This window comes from Sprattus sprattus (assembly GCF_963457725.1).
Source record: "Sprattus sprattus genome assembly, chromosome: 18".
Taxonomy (NCBI): Eukaryota; Metazoa; Chordata; class Actinopteri; order Clupeiformes; family Clupeidae; genus Sprattus; species Sprattus sprattus.
The window spans coordinates 12,207,393-12,223,854 of record NC_137916.1 but is presented as its reverse complement, the minus strand read 5'-3'; the positions used below and the strand labels follow the sequence as shown (position 1 = coordinate 12,223,854).

General features: G+C 41.8%; 3 protein-coding genes across 3 annotated transcripts; 1 reads left to right on the top strand and 2 right to left on the bottom strand.

The window, feature by feature from the left end:
- Positions 1-980: 980 nt before the first annotated feature.
- On the bottom strand, positions 981-10,721 carry LOC308379028 (mucolipin-1-like; the record flags this gene model as incomplete). The annotated part of the gene is made up of 13 exons (XM_080856075.1): positions 10,623-10,721; positions 9,914-10,164; positions 9,602-9,769; positions 6,145-6,301; positions 5,536-5,617; positions 5,149-5,245; positions 4,448-4,547; positions 4,082-4,188; positions 3,568-3,717; positions 3,103-3,204; positions 2,119-2,241; positions 1,616-1,822; positions 981-1,115 (listed from the first exon to the last, which is right to left on the bottom strand). The coding sequence occupies exons 1-13, from the start codon at positions 10,675-10,677 to the stop codon at positions 981-983; spliced, it is 1,734 nt and encodes a 577-aa protein (XP_080712201.1). The 5' UTR covers positions 10,678-10,721.
- A 423-nt stretch (positions 10,722-11,144) lies between these two features.
- Positions 11,145-13,020, bottom strand: trappc5 (trafficking protein particle complex subunit 5). Its single transcript, XM_080856773.1, has 3 exons — positions 12,996-13,020; positions 12,279-12,551; positions 11,145-12,172 (listed from the first exon to the last, which is right to left on the bottom strand). Exons 2-3 carry the CDS (start codon positions 12,546-12,548, stop codon positions 11,876-11,878), a joined length of 567 nt encoding a protein of 188 aa, XP_080712899.1. The 5' UTR covers positions 12,549-12,551; positions 12,996-13,020; the 3' UTR covers positions 11,145-11,875.
- An 858-nt stretch (positions 13,021-13,878) lies between these two features.
- Positions 13,879-16,342, top strand: pglyrp6 (peptidoglycan recognition protein 6; the record flags this gene model as incomplete). Its single annotated transcript, XM_080856155.1, has 5 exons — positions 13,879-13,942; positions 14,279-15,118; positions 15,391-15,601; positions 15,733-16,027; positions 16,328-16,342. 5 exons carry the CDS (start codon positions 13,879-13,881, stop codon positions 16,340-16,342), a joined length of 1,425 nt encoding a protein of 474 aa, XP_080712281.1.
- Positions 16,343-16,462: the final 120 nt, after the last annotated feature.

Here is a 16,462-nt window from a genome sequence, read left to right as displayed (position 1 = left end):
ATTTTAAACAGCATTTGGTGAGCGCCGCCTTTTTTTTTTTTCCTGACACGGTCCGTGAGTGTGTGTACTCGCCAAAGTCATGGTCTGCTGGCGGTGAAGAGTCTAAAAAGAATATAGCATTAATCATCTGCTGTTGATGCAAATTGATCAGGGGTTCAGGTCAGGTATACACAGCTGTTTGCCACTGGCTCAGAGAATGCAGATGAGACAGCAAGAACGAATAGGACTATTCCTCTCTTACTCGTCACATATTCCCCTTAAAATATCCATTCCAAAGTAAAAAAGTAAATTCAAGTAAAATAATATAACAAATAGTACATACACACTGGGCTAGATTGGTGCGGTCCAACTGAGCACACTATTCATCTGAGACAATGCTATTGTGTCTTAATGCAAGATAACAAGTAACTTACTACGGTCCATTTTGGTACAAAACAATGAACTGCTCTACTACATTGGCGTAAACTGTTATGAATTGTGGGTAAAACCAAACCTCAACCTTCACAACTGAGCCTGAAATAGTAATCAGCATCTGCCATTGGTGGTAGGGAGGGAGCAACCCTCGACCAGTAGAGGGCAGTGTAACTTCATGTCTACAAGCACTGGTTGGTAAGAAAAACTCACAGAAATACTACAATGTATATGTACATGCTAGCTATACGTGTGTTAATGGTGAGCAGATACACCATGATGCGTGTTCCTCATGAGGAAAGGCATGCAGAATTTGCTCTTGTCTAATGACAAACATCATCCTTTCCCTCCCTTTGTGTTACCTTCAAATTCCACTCAGTCTCCACATAAATATGAACAAACAAACAAACACATTCACACAGACCTACAGACAGCAGACAGGCCTACAGACAGACAGACCGGCAGACACACACACACACGCAGACGCACACGCAGACACACACACACACACACCACACACACACACACACACACACACACACTCGCACACACACACACACAGCAGTCCCTCACTGGTCATAACAGCAGAACAGAGAGCAGGATGTGGCCTCAGGTCCACGGAACTTCCCAGAGGAGGGTGTATCAGTGCACTGTGCTATGAAGGCGTGCAGTTCTGTAATGTGTGTTGGGTCTTGGGCTTGCTGCTGTAGACGAAAACACAGAAATGCGGGTCAGAAAGGGTCAAATCATGGCTATAATTTGATGTGTTTCTGTTTAATTTTTTGTATTTTATTTCTGTCTTTCTGCCAAGCAAAACTATCTCTGAGAAAACGTAGTCCACATCGTTCATCTAAGTAAATATAAATCTTTGTCTACTGCATGAAAACGGCTTGTTTTTTTATTCTTGTTTTAACTCACTTTCTATACAAATCACTTATAAAACTAATAAAAACTATTCTACATTACACGGTTTTCATCTAAGCTTAATTTGTCAAACCTTTCACTTCTACCTCAACCTTTCTGTTTTGCTCTAAACAAGAAGTGGGAACAGACCACAAACCACAGTGCTTTTATTATCACACAACCCAAAACAGGCAACCCAGAGGGCAAGCAGGTGTAATCTAGCTTCAATGCCAAGGCCCATGTGGAATGTGTATTCATATATGTGAGCATGCCCTACTGTCTTTCTCGTTTGCGCTCTCACCATGATGGTGTCATAGGCTCCAGTGATGAGAGCGATGAAGAGCGACAGCACCATGTAGATGAAGAGGGAGATGAAGGTGTAAAGGTAGACTTGGCTGAAGACCCACACCAGGGCGCTGCTGTGCTCCAACTCTGCAAACGTTGCGAACATGTCGTCCCCATTGATCAGCGAGAACAGGCACTCTGACACCGTGGACAGTGACCGAAACTACAGGGGCAGAAATGCGCAGGGCTTAAGAGTGAGAGTGCTTTCACATCCTCAAAACTGTATAAGTAGTTTCCACTTTGTGGTTCGGTTATACACAATTCAGTTTCATATCAATCACTTTTACCCAGTAGCAACAGTGGACAAAAACCTTTAGCAGTGTATTTGCCTCTTTAATACAGATGCAATGATCTGTTATTTGTAGTGATAGGAGAACCCCAAAATTCCATTACCACACAAAGATCTATCAATCCCTTAATACATGTATAAAAAATAGAATGTGTGAGCCGTTACTTTACCTTGACATGGTACGGTCCAAGCACAATCCAGCCACAGAAGCAGTAGCCCATGTAGATGGCAGCAGCACAGCAGCAGAAGCGAATGACATTGGGGAATGCAGCCCGCAGTGTCACAATAAGGATCTGAGGTGCAGAGGTGACACTCTCTATCATAACATCTAAAGACTAGGCTGCAGTCAGATAAGCATGAGTCAATGACAGACTATATTACATGTCATGAGTCAATGACAGACTATATTACATGTCATGATAGACGATAGCAGAATATATAACATGGCATGAGTCAAAGACAGACTATATAACATGTCATGAGTCAATGACAGACTATATAACATTTCATGAAAGTCAATAACAGACTATATAACATGTCATGATAGACAATGACAGACGATATAACATGTCATGATAGACAATGACAGAATATATAACATGTCATGAGTCAAAGACAGACTATACAACATGTCATGAGTCAATGACAGACTAAATAACATTTCATGAAAGTCAATAACAGACTATATAACATGTCATGATAGACAATGACAGACTATATAACATATCATGAAAGTCAATAACAGACTATATAACATGTCATGATAGTCAATAACAGACTATATAGCATGTCATGATAGTCAATAACAGACTATATAACATATCATGGGACAATGACAGACTATATAACATGTCATGATAGAATTCATTAGCATTCATGTTTATTGCATTCCTGCATTTAGCATTCATGTCATATATTTTCCTTTTGTTCACTTTCTTTTGTGCGATCAAAAACCACATCTCTATTCCTTCAAACTCAGTTCTGTGATGAAAAGTTGGCTCAGGATCACAAGCCAGAACCAAACTGGAGGTCCGTTTAAAAAAAATCGTAAGAGGGTCATTTGGGAGCTGAATTTGAAAATGAGGGACTGATGCATACATGCCGTGCAAAAACAAACACTACAAAACAACACATAACCAACTTGCAATACTTGCATTGTATTTCTGGAAGAAGCTGAGGTATCGGATAACTCCGACCCACACCAGCAGAGTAGATGTGCCAAGTAAGATTCCACACAGGTCGTAGGAGGCAATACCCTGTCATTGGCACAATTATTCACAAAAATTACGGCTTTTATTAATACATTAATGATAAAATGGTAAATGATAAAACTTTGGATTTCTCTTTATTTAACTTTATATTCAATGTAATATCCATTACCAGTTCATACATATGGACACAGATACCACATCAAACACTAACATTGACTTAGTGAAAACAACATAATAATTTGAACTTTACACACAGCAGTGATTTACATCAGTTGTCCTTTAGTCATTCATTAACAGGTGATTTTAAAAAGCTGCCTTAAGCAAAAGTCTACCTCAGTATTATCTTGTCATCAATACTGTGCTCTGAATATAGTAATGTTATGTGCATGAGCAAATTATTTGACAAACCTTGGACTCAATGCCAATCTTAATGAAGCTGCCAATAATGGTGAGCACATCGCTAATGATGAGCAGGAGGTACCAGCCATTGATGAACTCCATCCTGTCCCCCCAGCACACACTGCGCGCCAGCCTTTGTCTGAAGAACTGCACACACTCCTGCAGAAAGAGGGGTAGAGACGGAGAGAATGGCAAATTGTCTGTTGAGTCACTGTTGTTGCAAAAAGGAAAAGCTAATTCAAAAGAATTCCGATAAACTTGAACTCATCTTGCCAGACCGACCTCGTCTTACTTAAAACATCTATGATAAAATAACATCCCCACTTAAATGAGCCCCACTTCACAATCATTTATGATTCAATTTGGACCAAATACCATACAGATACCATGCATCTGTAACTTTATCATCATACTACCAAGACTTGCAGACTGTGACCAGTGAAAAGTTTGTATGGTGACAAACCGTGTATCCATCCCACCATCTATTGAACTGCCCAACAATCTATTTTCCCCTCAGTCTCACATGTTGCAGAAGCACTCCTCTGAGGATGGACCGGCCACAGAGCACGAGCGAGAGCACACACACCACGGCCACAATAATGTCAAATGCCACTCGTGCATAGTTGTCCCCTGCACAGAACACAAAGAAAAACAGAGGGGAGACAAAAGAAGAGGGTATTTGGGGATGAGCGAGTTTCAGAAGAACCAGGAGGAATGGATCTGAAGCATAGGGGGTAGGGAAGCATACTTAATGGTAGGGAAACCTTGGCAAGGAGCTGGGAAAGTCACATATTCCGTCACCATGTTGGTGGCACAAAGAGCCTGTTCGTGCATTGTCAAAGCACAAACCCGCTGTCAAAGCAAACACTTGCAAAAGAAAAGGCCTCACCATGTCCAGAGACGCTTGGGTCTCGACATTCCTTTATGGTGGCCCGGTTCTGGAGGCTGATCTTGACCCTCCCGCTATGAGCCTGGTTGTCCAGCAGGATCTGTCAAACAACAGCACACAGCAGACATGACTCATTGTATCTACACCAACAAAGTATGACAAATGTGTATAAGCATTCCTGAAAGAAATTACACTTTTACATATCATGAAGGTTTTGGGCAATTATTAAAAATTAAATGGACTGGAATTGAAATGGAATTTACCTTAGCAATTTCAACAAAAAACAGTGGGGGAAGGGGGGTTATTTCACGGTATGGGTCAAGGTAATGTGTTGATGATAACTGTTCCTAAGATGGATAATATGATGGAACACGTAGTGGGGGCAGGCGTGACAAGTATTCCTCTGGGAACAACTGAAGTTTTACAAGTTGATTTCAGCGCAGCCAGACACATACATACACCCTTCCTCCATCATAAAGGGAGCATCATTCATCATTGGATTTTTGTGCTGAATCAACACTGCTACTTTCAGGTCTTTGAAATGGTTTAAGAAGAAGAGTGAAGAAGAGTGTTCATCAAACATCAGTTTTAACCCTCTAATCATGATTCCCACTAACATGTAAGATGAATCCCCCTCCAATCGCCCCCGACATCATAATATCTGAAGGAAAAGTATAGGAAAGCCATAAAGTAGACTTTACCGTGATGCAGAAGGTGTAGCAGTCAGGGATCTCGTTATTTATAATAGTCTGAAGGTTGATGGCCTTCAGCTGGAAGTCGATGGTTACATTTATCAGCCTGTAGAATGAAGAGGATAATAGTAGGTTCCACATTTGAGAACACAACAGTTTGTTTGGAAAATATCATATATCAACACACAAGCAGAAGCACAAAACAATAAGTCTTTAGTAATTGGGAGAACTGTTCTGTTCACCAATGTCATCAGTGAATATTGTCTGTGGTTCCACAAATGTTATAAATAGAATATTCTGTCATTTGATTGAGCATGTATCATAGAGAGAAACCGAGAAAGAGAGAGAAAGGAAATAGTATGAAAGAGTGTGTTTGTGTAAAAGGGAGATATTTACTTGTGAAATTTAAGGGTGAAGTTCTTATAGTCTTCAGTGAGAGTTGCAGTGGGATCTGGAGGGGGGTTCACTCCTATGCAGTCTGGGTAAAGGCAAAGAAAGGTCATAGATTCAGAAATTCAAACCAACTATTGAGTTTGTGCACACTGGTGTAGCCCATATAGTCACAATGCAAATATTCACAGGAATATAAATCATGACATGCAATATTTTCAATTTAAATAGTTGCACTGTTATATTTAAATGTACTCTAGTTTAACACGTTTAATAAAAAATACTAACACCTACAGTATAAGAATGATTCCATGTATTTGTGTTCATTCTCATGACTTACTGATATTTTACACTACCATTTTATCATTATAGAAACCACAGCCAACAGGTGCAGCAAACACTGTGTTTCCCCAAACAAAAGTTACTTATTTAATTTGAGCATTTTTCCAAGGAAATGACCTTGGTAGAGTAGCGGCAGACTCACAGATTCATTTTTAAAGTAGTCAACTAGCTCAAATCTTTCTCAAATGTAACATTTATAATATAATTTAATCTTAAAAGAGAAATAATTAAACTTTCTTGATTACATTACATTTCCAAAATAAGCAGTTTTACCAGTCATGATACGTGGGTCAATATCATAGGTGTCATTGACAGGATCGATGTGACCCTTCTTGTAATAGTGCTGACAAAGGGTTAGCGCACTGCCATTCACACCCACACCCGGCACATAGGCATAGCGGCCAACTGAGGTGTCTGTCAAAGCCAGGTACTAGAGGGTCAGAGAAGAGGAAGGTTTGATTCAACACTGGGTGGAACATGCAGTAACCGTGACAAAGTACACTAGGATGTGTCAGCAAATCAGGGCTTGTCTAAGAGCTGTGAATGTATCTGAATGTTTAGGCTGACATCCCCAAATAGAAGCTTTCCCTATGATGATCTCTCAATCGTTCCACTTCAACACCATTTTCCCACCCCACAGCTTATGTCAGCTGTTCCCCCCTTTGATGACTTTCTATTGGGCACCGTTCTCATTGACCTCCTTGACTATTTATAGTTTCTCTGCAAAGTGTGTCAGAATTTTACTGGTACTTGGCGTCACTGAGAACTGGTAACATTACAATAACTAGACGTAACGCAAAGCGTTACAAAATATGACCGCCGAACTGTTCAGTAGGTTTTAACACAGAATGAGTCATGGTTGTCAGTGTGTTAGTGTGTTTTTATGTGTTTTGTGTGTGTACATTGGTTTGTGTTTCATTTTTATGTAAAGGATGTTAGAGGAATTATTTGTGATAGATTTTGATGATTTGGTAATGTAATGTTTTGTGTACTACTTTTTTGTGGATTGTTTTGGTATATTTTTCTTTTGCAATGTAGTTTGTTAAAACAGGTCACATAAAGAGGTTTGGAAACAAAGTGAAGTTTCCAACCACCAACAGGTGGCGCTATAGGTGATATCAGTCAGGCATATGTACGGATTCGGACCAGCGTCCACCCTAAGACATTTTCTCTGGATCAAACAATGTTTGCAAGAGTTATAAGAGACTTTGGGCCTGATTTACTAATATGCGAGCGCTTCTTAATCTGCGTTCGCAAATTAACGCACGGTGTTTTTGCGCATTTTACTTGGTATTTATCAAGCCAGATCTGCGCTGGGCAAACTGTGCTTACTCCGCCCTTTAAAGAGCCTGATTTACTAAGATTGATTTGCGAACGCATCTTTGCCAGGCGCACATTAACGCACGGTGATTCCCCGCATTTTCCGTGATATTTATCAAGCCAGATACGCGCTGGGCAATCATTATTTAGCGCACCGTTAAAAGACTGGAGAACTTGCCAGCAAGTTACTGCCACCATGGAGATTCGAGGAAGAAAAAACTAAGGTTCAGCGAATAGATAGCGAATAGATAGCGAGATAGATATATTGGTTCACGTTCGCTCAATCACTGAACCTGACTCAATGGGTTATATTGTTGTTTTGCCCGCCATCATCTACAGCGAGATGTTTAAAAGAACACGATTATAAATAATATGCTATTGGTGGCATTAATGCATAAACTGTATATTATAACAATATATATGTGTACATGGCGAGATTAATACGTTCTACAAGGGACATGGGTTCACTACAATATATCCCCACTGAAACAAATACATTTACCAAGTAGACAGGCCTCTCCAAAATCACCGTTGCTCAATCATGGATAAATGGCACTATTCCGAAAGATAAAACTGTCATGGACAGACCACTTCCACGTAAGTAATGGTCATGTTGGCATCACATATGACCTGGACATTCATTGAATATGTGTGCTTTCTGTTTCGGTAAACGTGTTCGCGGATTGAAGGTGGGACTGTTTGCATGTGGGTGCGATCAATTTCTCCAATTACGTTCGGAAAGTTTAATTTCATATATATGAATATATGAATTATACGAGTTGAAACAAATATTTCTGTTCGCTGTCTCTGTCTATGTCTTTGCCTTGCTGCTGCCATATCAACGTTTTCAGACTCAGTGGAAATGCGCTTGGTTAAGACGTGCTTTTATGAGGCGGAGAATTAGCCTGCAAATCAGAGATGTGCGCTCGCCGGGCAGTTTAGTAAATACCACGCAGTTCATCATTAGGCGCACTCCTCCCATTAAATAGCGCTACACGCCTACGTTACCACCCACGTTTCCGAACCATCCCACCTGTTTGCAGGTACACACCCTCAAAGCGTTAATATGCGCTGCGCCAGCTTAGTAAATACCGTTTTTCGTTACGACCGCTATTTTACGCCAGAAAATGGGCGCAATCCTGTTAGTAAATCAGGCCCTTTGTGTTTTGTTGCAAGCACTGGCAAGTTGGCAAAGTTTGAGGGTCTGCCACGCCCACACCTTCCGACTAAAGAGAAAATCCAATATAACTTTAAGTCGCCCATGGCTGAAGAGTAGCCGGACCACATTTCAAGGCGTTACCATTAAAGCTGTCGGAGGAGTTCGATCAGATGCGAGGTGTGCAAACGCCGTCAAAACGCATCTTCCACTCAAAATGGCCGACTTCCTGTGGACCTGCCACCATGGCGTCAAGAGACTTTTTGGTGCGTCCAAGCATGATGAAGATGTGTACCGAATTCCGTTAAGCTACGCCAAAATAACCCCAATGCGCAGGTTTTTTTTGCAATGTTCTAGGGGGCGCTACAGAGCCATTTTGCTCCATCCATGGACAAAAATTCTACCGAAGATGGACGGTTACAGGCTGGATGTCCCTGGCAAATTAGGTAATTTTTCAAGCACCTTGACATATATTCGATTAAAACACCTCATTTTTGCTTTTTCATTTTTAACTAGGTGGCGCTATACATGTAATGACTGGTTATGGTATGGGTTGACATGGCCCCTTGACACAAACATACAAGAACAATTTGGCCCTCCAAGGCCCTACGGTTCTCAGGATATTCGAAGAAAACTGTGTCGCGCCACCTACAGGCCAGTTGGTGTATAATCATATAAATCAATTTATTGCATGCCCCACGAAACTTAACGTGCAGTCAGAAGGTGTCATAATGATCCCACACCTTGTCAACTGACAATTAAAATGTTTTACAACACTCCATTTTTGCTTTTTCATTTGTAACTAGGTGGCGCTATACATGAAATAAGTGGTAGTGGAATGGTTGACGTGGCCTCTTAAGACCAACATACAAAAAAAATGTGGTCCTCCTAAGCCCTACGGTTTTCGACTTATTCACAGAAAACTGAATCGCCCCACCCTCTTTAAAAGGGGTCCAGTCCGACGGGGGTGCAACGGATCAAAACGAAAATCAGTGGTTCCACGCTAATCTAGAAAGGCTACATGAACACCAACTTTCGTGCACCCTGGTGTTTCAATGTCCCGGCAAACGTTGACAGAAAATCGGCAAACAGAAAAAAATAAATAAAAATAACCAGAAAAAAAACTCCGACTAAACCTATAGTCTGTTGCGCGGCGGTCATAATAAATGATTACTAAAGGAGATATAATTGACACACCCCCCATTGAGGGGTTGCTGTGTCTATTTGGTATCTCCCCACTGGTACAGGGCTTACCTGGTCTATGGCATGATTTATGTGGCTGTAGACATCACTCTGGGTGTGCACAGCCAGTGGGGTGTCGGGGTCATCCTGAAAGTCTTTCAGGAAGAGGTGTCTGAAAGCTTCTGTGTTCTCATCCTTAAAAGTGACCACCATCTGATTACTCAGACCAAACAGCACCAGCTTTGACAGGGCAAAGGAGAGAGAGGGGGTGGGGTGGGATGGGGGGGAGCACACACGGAAACAACAGTGAAGGTTTTAAACAAATATTTGCCAGGCTCTTGTCACTTATGAATATGGCATGATGGACTGGGATAAATGGTGTACCTGTACAGTGACAATGACAATCTTGAGAATCTGCAGGCCTAGTTTGTATGGTTTACGGCCTTTGGCATGGTATTTGTCACATGGACTCATGAAGAAGTACTTCATCTTTCTTCGAAGCTCCTCTTCCTCATGTTCGAGCTGTTGCTGCAGCAGTGACTCCTCGAGATCAGCAGGTCGCTGGCCAGTCTGAGGACGTCCCTTGCAGTCATTTGAACCATAGCACGTTACAGATGTTAGCAGTCTGTCATTCTCTGAAACAAAATCAAGCAAACAAAAGAGTGAGACCTCGGATGTAAGAAACATAACTGTGGCTCAGGTATTACTATCTGTAGTAATATTTGTCTACTATAAATGTAACGGGCATCCTAATAGAATTTGAAGAATTTTTCATTCGGATGGTCTAACTGCCGGATCCAGTTGCACACTCACTACTAGACCTGTAAAAATAGCCTAATACTATTTGCACAAAGGCAGCGACGTGGCGTCATTCTGCACTGACAGTGTCCCTCACATCTCGGCTAAAGACAGACATTAGTTTAAGAACTATTGACTCAATGACTAGCCTAAACTAAATATACCTAGCACATTCATAACAAACAATAAGACAAGTAAGACTAATCGTATGAATCAATATACAACATCAGTGTTTACAGCATCACCGCCTCAGCTATTGACAACATTTCCTTCTGATGATTTTCCTGTCACCAACCTGAAACGTTACCATCGGGGATGCAACGACTGTAGTCCGATGATTCCATGGCCATCTTATAGGAAGCACGAACAACTTAAAGGGCTGCATTTAATGTGGACTTCATTGAAATGGCATATTATGCTTAGCAGTTAAACTCCCATTGATTGCACAACAGAACGACAGCAACATTGCTTCCAACGTAAACATTGTTCAACTTCCGTGTAGGTCACGTGGTAAATACCATGTGGTTACAAATTGCACTGCGGGAAAACGGGTCATTTTAGGTTCTGGTACATAGACATATGTCTATGTTCTGGTATGTCGTAAGTTGTACCCATGAGTAGGTCTTTAAAAACTAAAACGTGGAGAAATTCCTTACATTAGCGCCCATCTGTAACAATAAGATTGTATTGCTATTATAAACATTTACGGTGGCTAGACGTTCTAAAAAGATGTAGCCTATGCTATTGGATGCATGTTTTTCCTAAGCTGAGCGGTTAAATGTTCACGCCAGTACACAGTAAGAGAAGTCACAAACAATGAAACAAACCTCTTTTTATTATGAGTAAACAACCACGTAAAGTGTTGATAATTACCTGCGTTACTAGCCTACTTCACCAGAGACACACTTAAATAGTTACAGGTGAGTTAGACAAGACTTTTAAAGCAGTTCTCCCTGGGTCAAAGATTTAAAGCACAACAAAATTCTATTGACCGCTTCATGAGTCCAGTTTTAGAGCCATTCATGGTATCCTGATACCATTCTCTTTTAGAACAAAACAACAACTGTTTTGCAGCAGTGTGACTGATATATGATGACATACACAACATTTGCTTCACTGGAATGTTCACACATTTACTAGGAGGTATAAACATAAGAACATAATGTTAAAACATCATCTTCATGTTTTGAACTGGTATGAGCATTAAACCAGCATAAATGAAACTACTGCATCTTTGGACCTTCAGGCTCAGATATAGATGCACTCCAGGTCCCCCAGACATCAACAGGTAAAAGCCCCAAAGACGCTTTGTTAAAAGCGTTCACTGATACAAATAGGGTGTGACCCAAATATTCATGAATGTGTCTTGCAGGAATGAGTGGTTTTATGACATTTAACAGAAAAGAACATCCATCCCAAAACATACTAAAATCGTGTAAAATTCATTACTCATCTTTCAGTCACAGGTCAGTCTCTCAGGTATTTATTCACCAGTGAGGCTGTACAAATGAATCAATCCACCCAACTCCTACATCACTCCTACACACTCTATCTACTGTCCAGAGCTTTGTCACGGGCAATAACAGATTCGTCAAACTTGATCATCAGCGTGGTACCCTTGTGCCAGTGGGCAGTAACCTTGGCTGGAAAGCCACTGTGGGTCAAGATGGCCTCCACAATGCCAGCTGTGAAGGCGGCACAGTTCAGCGTACTGTTCTCTTTGGGAACAGAAATGTAGGCGTTGATGAGAGGCTCTTTCTCAATGATATAGTAGGTCTTGTCATCATCATTGGCCTGCTCCAGCTTGTCAGCCTCCTTTCCAAATAGAGCTTTCCACACAGATACCTGTATAATAAAATAAGTCAGGATGAGTTTCGTATATTTCGTATGGGGTCACTTTGGGGGCATGCATTGCCAAAGTATTGCAGGGTTATTTATTGAATACTTTTACCTTGATAAAGAGCAAGATGTTGAGAACTTTAGTCTCTCTCTTGCCGTTTTTCTCGCGCAGTACTAAGACATCGAGCATACTGGCACCCACACTCTGACCCATGTCCGCCAGACGGGCCTGCAACTCGGACACGGAGTACACACGGCTCTGGCAGTACTGGACCATTTCGGAGAACAGCAGGGCGAAAGCACTCACACTGACCTCGGTCTTTGGCCGGGTCAGGGAGCGCTCAAGGATAGCCGATTTTCCCTTGGTGAAACGGGTATCCATTTTCTTAAACGTAGAAAATCATCGTTAGTTGTCCACCAGTCAAAATACTCATCCTGAAACACTTGGCTGGCAGTCAATGTACATTCAGTTAGCTCTTAATGTATCAAGTCTATGTGTCTCTTAAGAAAATGACATAATTTAAGAAATATTAATTTCTATGACTGACAGATAGCCTGCTGGAAATGCATAAAGCCTGGATGTGCCCATGCTAACACTGTAAACAAAATATCGGCTAGCCTTGTTAGCAAAATTTAGCTGGGTTAATTGTGCTGGCCAACAAACTGGATCAAATGAGCAAATAATGAGCACGCAAATATTCACCGGACATTCAAAACCACACTATCTCCAATAAAATGAGATAGCCGGTGAATTCTAAAGGTTAGGTTACGTTATCGCCAAACATTTCGACAAATTTGGTAACCATCTATATTGACAGCTCGGACTTACCAGTTTCCGTCTTTGCTACCACTTCTCTTCCTGTTCCGTCGGAATAAAAGTCGCTGTATTGTGCTGTAACGTAAAAGTCGTCAGCATATTTTGTCACAATGAAGCAAAGATCATTTTCAACATTAGGCTACTCTTGTTTTTGGATAATGTGTTGTCAAATAGAACACATTATCCTTTTAACGCCCCATCGCCCTGAAAAGCATCAATTATTTCACCTAGCCTACACACTGAATTCAAATCTACAGGGCAACTAAAAGGACATAAATCCAATAGGGATTCAATAGGCCTAGTTCTTCTCATTTTTGTCTGTAAAACTGCTTTTCCATTTCCACTTTGGGAAGTTTCATGCAACGTCATTTGTACAGCCTAAATGGAGAACAGGTGTTTCTTTTACCCCTTTTACACAAAAACAACCCTGTCAATGGTTAATCTTTATATGGGACTCAGCGGGTGCATTTCACAGGGGGTTTGTCCCAGAGCCGTGATTCTGCTGCTAAATGTGGATGACAGGGATGCCAGGACATGGGAATTCATGCAGCTGTGTCCACCCCGGTCACAGAACAGCGCAAACTAGCTACTATTAAATCTTTGTTTGCGATCAAAATATTCAGGTCAAACCAAACATATTGTCTAATGAGGGTAACTGACATGCAGGTGAACGCTTAAGTAGATGTTATCTGCACTCACACACATGCCACCTGTTCACTCCCACCATTAGCCTCTATCTGATGACTCTGTGTTTTTGATACCAGTTCAGCACACCTCTTGCATAACACACCCAAAAAGGCCATTAGTACATATAAATGCTGGTTGGCCGTAGAGGTCAGAGGAGCCGTTCTGGGACAACAGCGGAGAAAACACAGAAGAGAAGCTCACTCCACTCATGGATTTTCCCTGGAAATTGTTCCTGACTATTTTTATGGTGGATGCCATCAGTCATGCAGCTGGTAAGTAGTTCAAATATATTTTCTTATAGAGAGAACAAATGGTGGTGTTGTGACTTGGCTCACACAATTATCTATCAAGAAATAGTTTAATCTTATATGAATTAAAACTGTTATCCATGGTCTATTTTTGCGCTGAGATGGCTGATGATCTGTACAGTGTGAATTCATCAAAAAATAAGTCTACAACAGAAAATATGTATAAGTTCAGAAAGATCGGCTTTTACACTTTCAGTACTGGCAATGTTTTCACTTTTCAATGTGTAGAAATAAACTGAGGATTGAATTCTGAATTAAATGTGACAGTGGACTATAAGTAACAAATACATTTGGTTTCAGTGGACCCACCTCGTCATATGAATCACTTCATCCATGTTGTGAAGTGGATAGAAGCTCAAGACCCTGGACTGGAGCCAGTTGCCTTGCTGAAGGAACTGCGTAAAGCAGCTGGGTTAGACAGCTCCTTCATTCAGCACTATTTGGGGGGTTTGGACCAGAGGAGAAGTAGGCTGGTGACAAACTCCACTGTCACTGAGTACCTGTCAACAGCAATACATCATATGGTGACGGAGTCAGGTGTGGAGAAGGGTGTCGTTCTTACCAGTGATGGCACAACAGTTGCTTTGGCTCCCCTCCTATTGGGCATTGAAGCTGGCCTGCAGTCAGTTTCCAAAGGACGTGTCCGTGGGCTCTACCCACTGGCACTGGCCGAAACCTTGGCTGTGTCCTTTCTCCATCGTTCAAGAAGCTCTTCAACCGCTCATCGTTTGGGCTCAGATGGATGCTGGGATAATGTGAGCTCCCCTAAGGTGTTCACCCTTGCAGATGTCGCCTCTCTGGTCACTGACGCTCAGGTGAACGGTGGCATGGATGGGGTGATTTTGGGGATGAAAGTATCCGACCCTTCCCGTCATCCCGCCAAGCTGAGCACCCTGCTGATGCAATACTACCGTCAAAGGGCCAATGGGCTGGATAGTGCTCCCAGGCTTGTTAGTCCCAGACGCAGGCAGAACTTTAAGCGGTTGTCCAGACCTGGTGTCCTGAAGAGGCAGGTGATGGGCACCTTGGCTGTGTACCAGAAGTTCAATAAAGGTCAAGGGAAACAGAGAAAGACAAATAAAGAAACACTGGAAAGAATTGAACGGGAAGGAATCAATGCATTTGAACACAGGTACACTGGTAAGTGAAAATATCAGCTGCTATGACAACTTGTTAGCAAACACATATAAAGTGTAACTGGGTACAGTTCTTTTCCAGTATATTTTGTCATATAAATGGTATCTGCATGCATCTCTAGACATTTTCTAAACAGCCGTGTTAAATATATTTTTAAAGCACAACTTGCTTCTATTTATTTAGCTACATCATATTTATACCATCTTCTAAATGACATCTCAACATCTCCACTTTTCTTTGTCATCTTGTCTCCAATGATTGGCTGGCACTGACAGTATGTCCAGCCATCATTCCACGCTGCCAGTGGGAAGCAAAACCATATCGCGGCACCCCGACCCTTCTCTCTCTGCCTCTGTCCTTCATGTACATTCACCACACACACACGCCTGGCAAGCCTTGTCAGACTTTTGAACAGTGCTCCCGGGACATGAGAGCTATGCAGCGTTTCCACCAGGAAGACCGTGGTTGGGATGATATTGGATACAGGTACAACTCACTTGCCTTTGAAGAACTAAAAAACTATACTGTATCCAACAGGCTTAATGAAGCATTAATTAAGTCCACCTGCTACCATCGATCTAGTGTGACTTTGTGTTGATTTGGATTTTGTCTTCCAGTTTCGTGGCGGGGTCTGATGGCTACCTATATGAGGGTCGTGGTTGGCACTGGCAAGGGGCCCACACTAAGGGACAGAACTCCAAGGGCTATGGGGTGTCGTTCATCGGGGACTATATGGAGCTCCTGCCGTCCACTAGTGCCCGGGACCTTGTGAGGCACCAGCTGGCAATGTGTGCAGTGAGTGGTGAACGGCTGGTAGCAGACTACATTGTGTACGGACACAGACAATTGGTGAACACCTCCTGTCCTGGTGATGCCCTCTATACAAATGTGCAAACCTGGGAGCACTACAAGGTAAGAGAAAACTGCTTTTGGTGAAAGAGGTTGTATGTAGAAACTCAGCAGCAGTAGTAGTAGTAGTAGTAATATAGAGTAGTTTTTAATGGCAATTACTCAACTTCCTCCTCCATTCCTATAAAGACTGAATGAACCAGGCATCACAAAATGATGGTTTCACTATGAGTTGGCAGTGTGTCTGCCACATAGATGTTAAAGAGTTACAACAAATTAAAATATTACATCATCTACACATTCCATATCTGATGTGACTCATGCTCTCATTTGACCTGTAAACCTCTGTTGGCTGTTCTACAGGAAATCCAGACCTGAATGTTACGAGGCAGAGGGAACTTATCTTGAAGCAAGCAAGATGATGACATTAAAATAATGACCTAATACTCAGATCGTTTCTTTATTTCTACTCTCAGCTTGTGTTAACAGAGGGCTGTA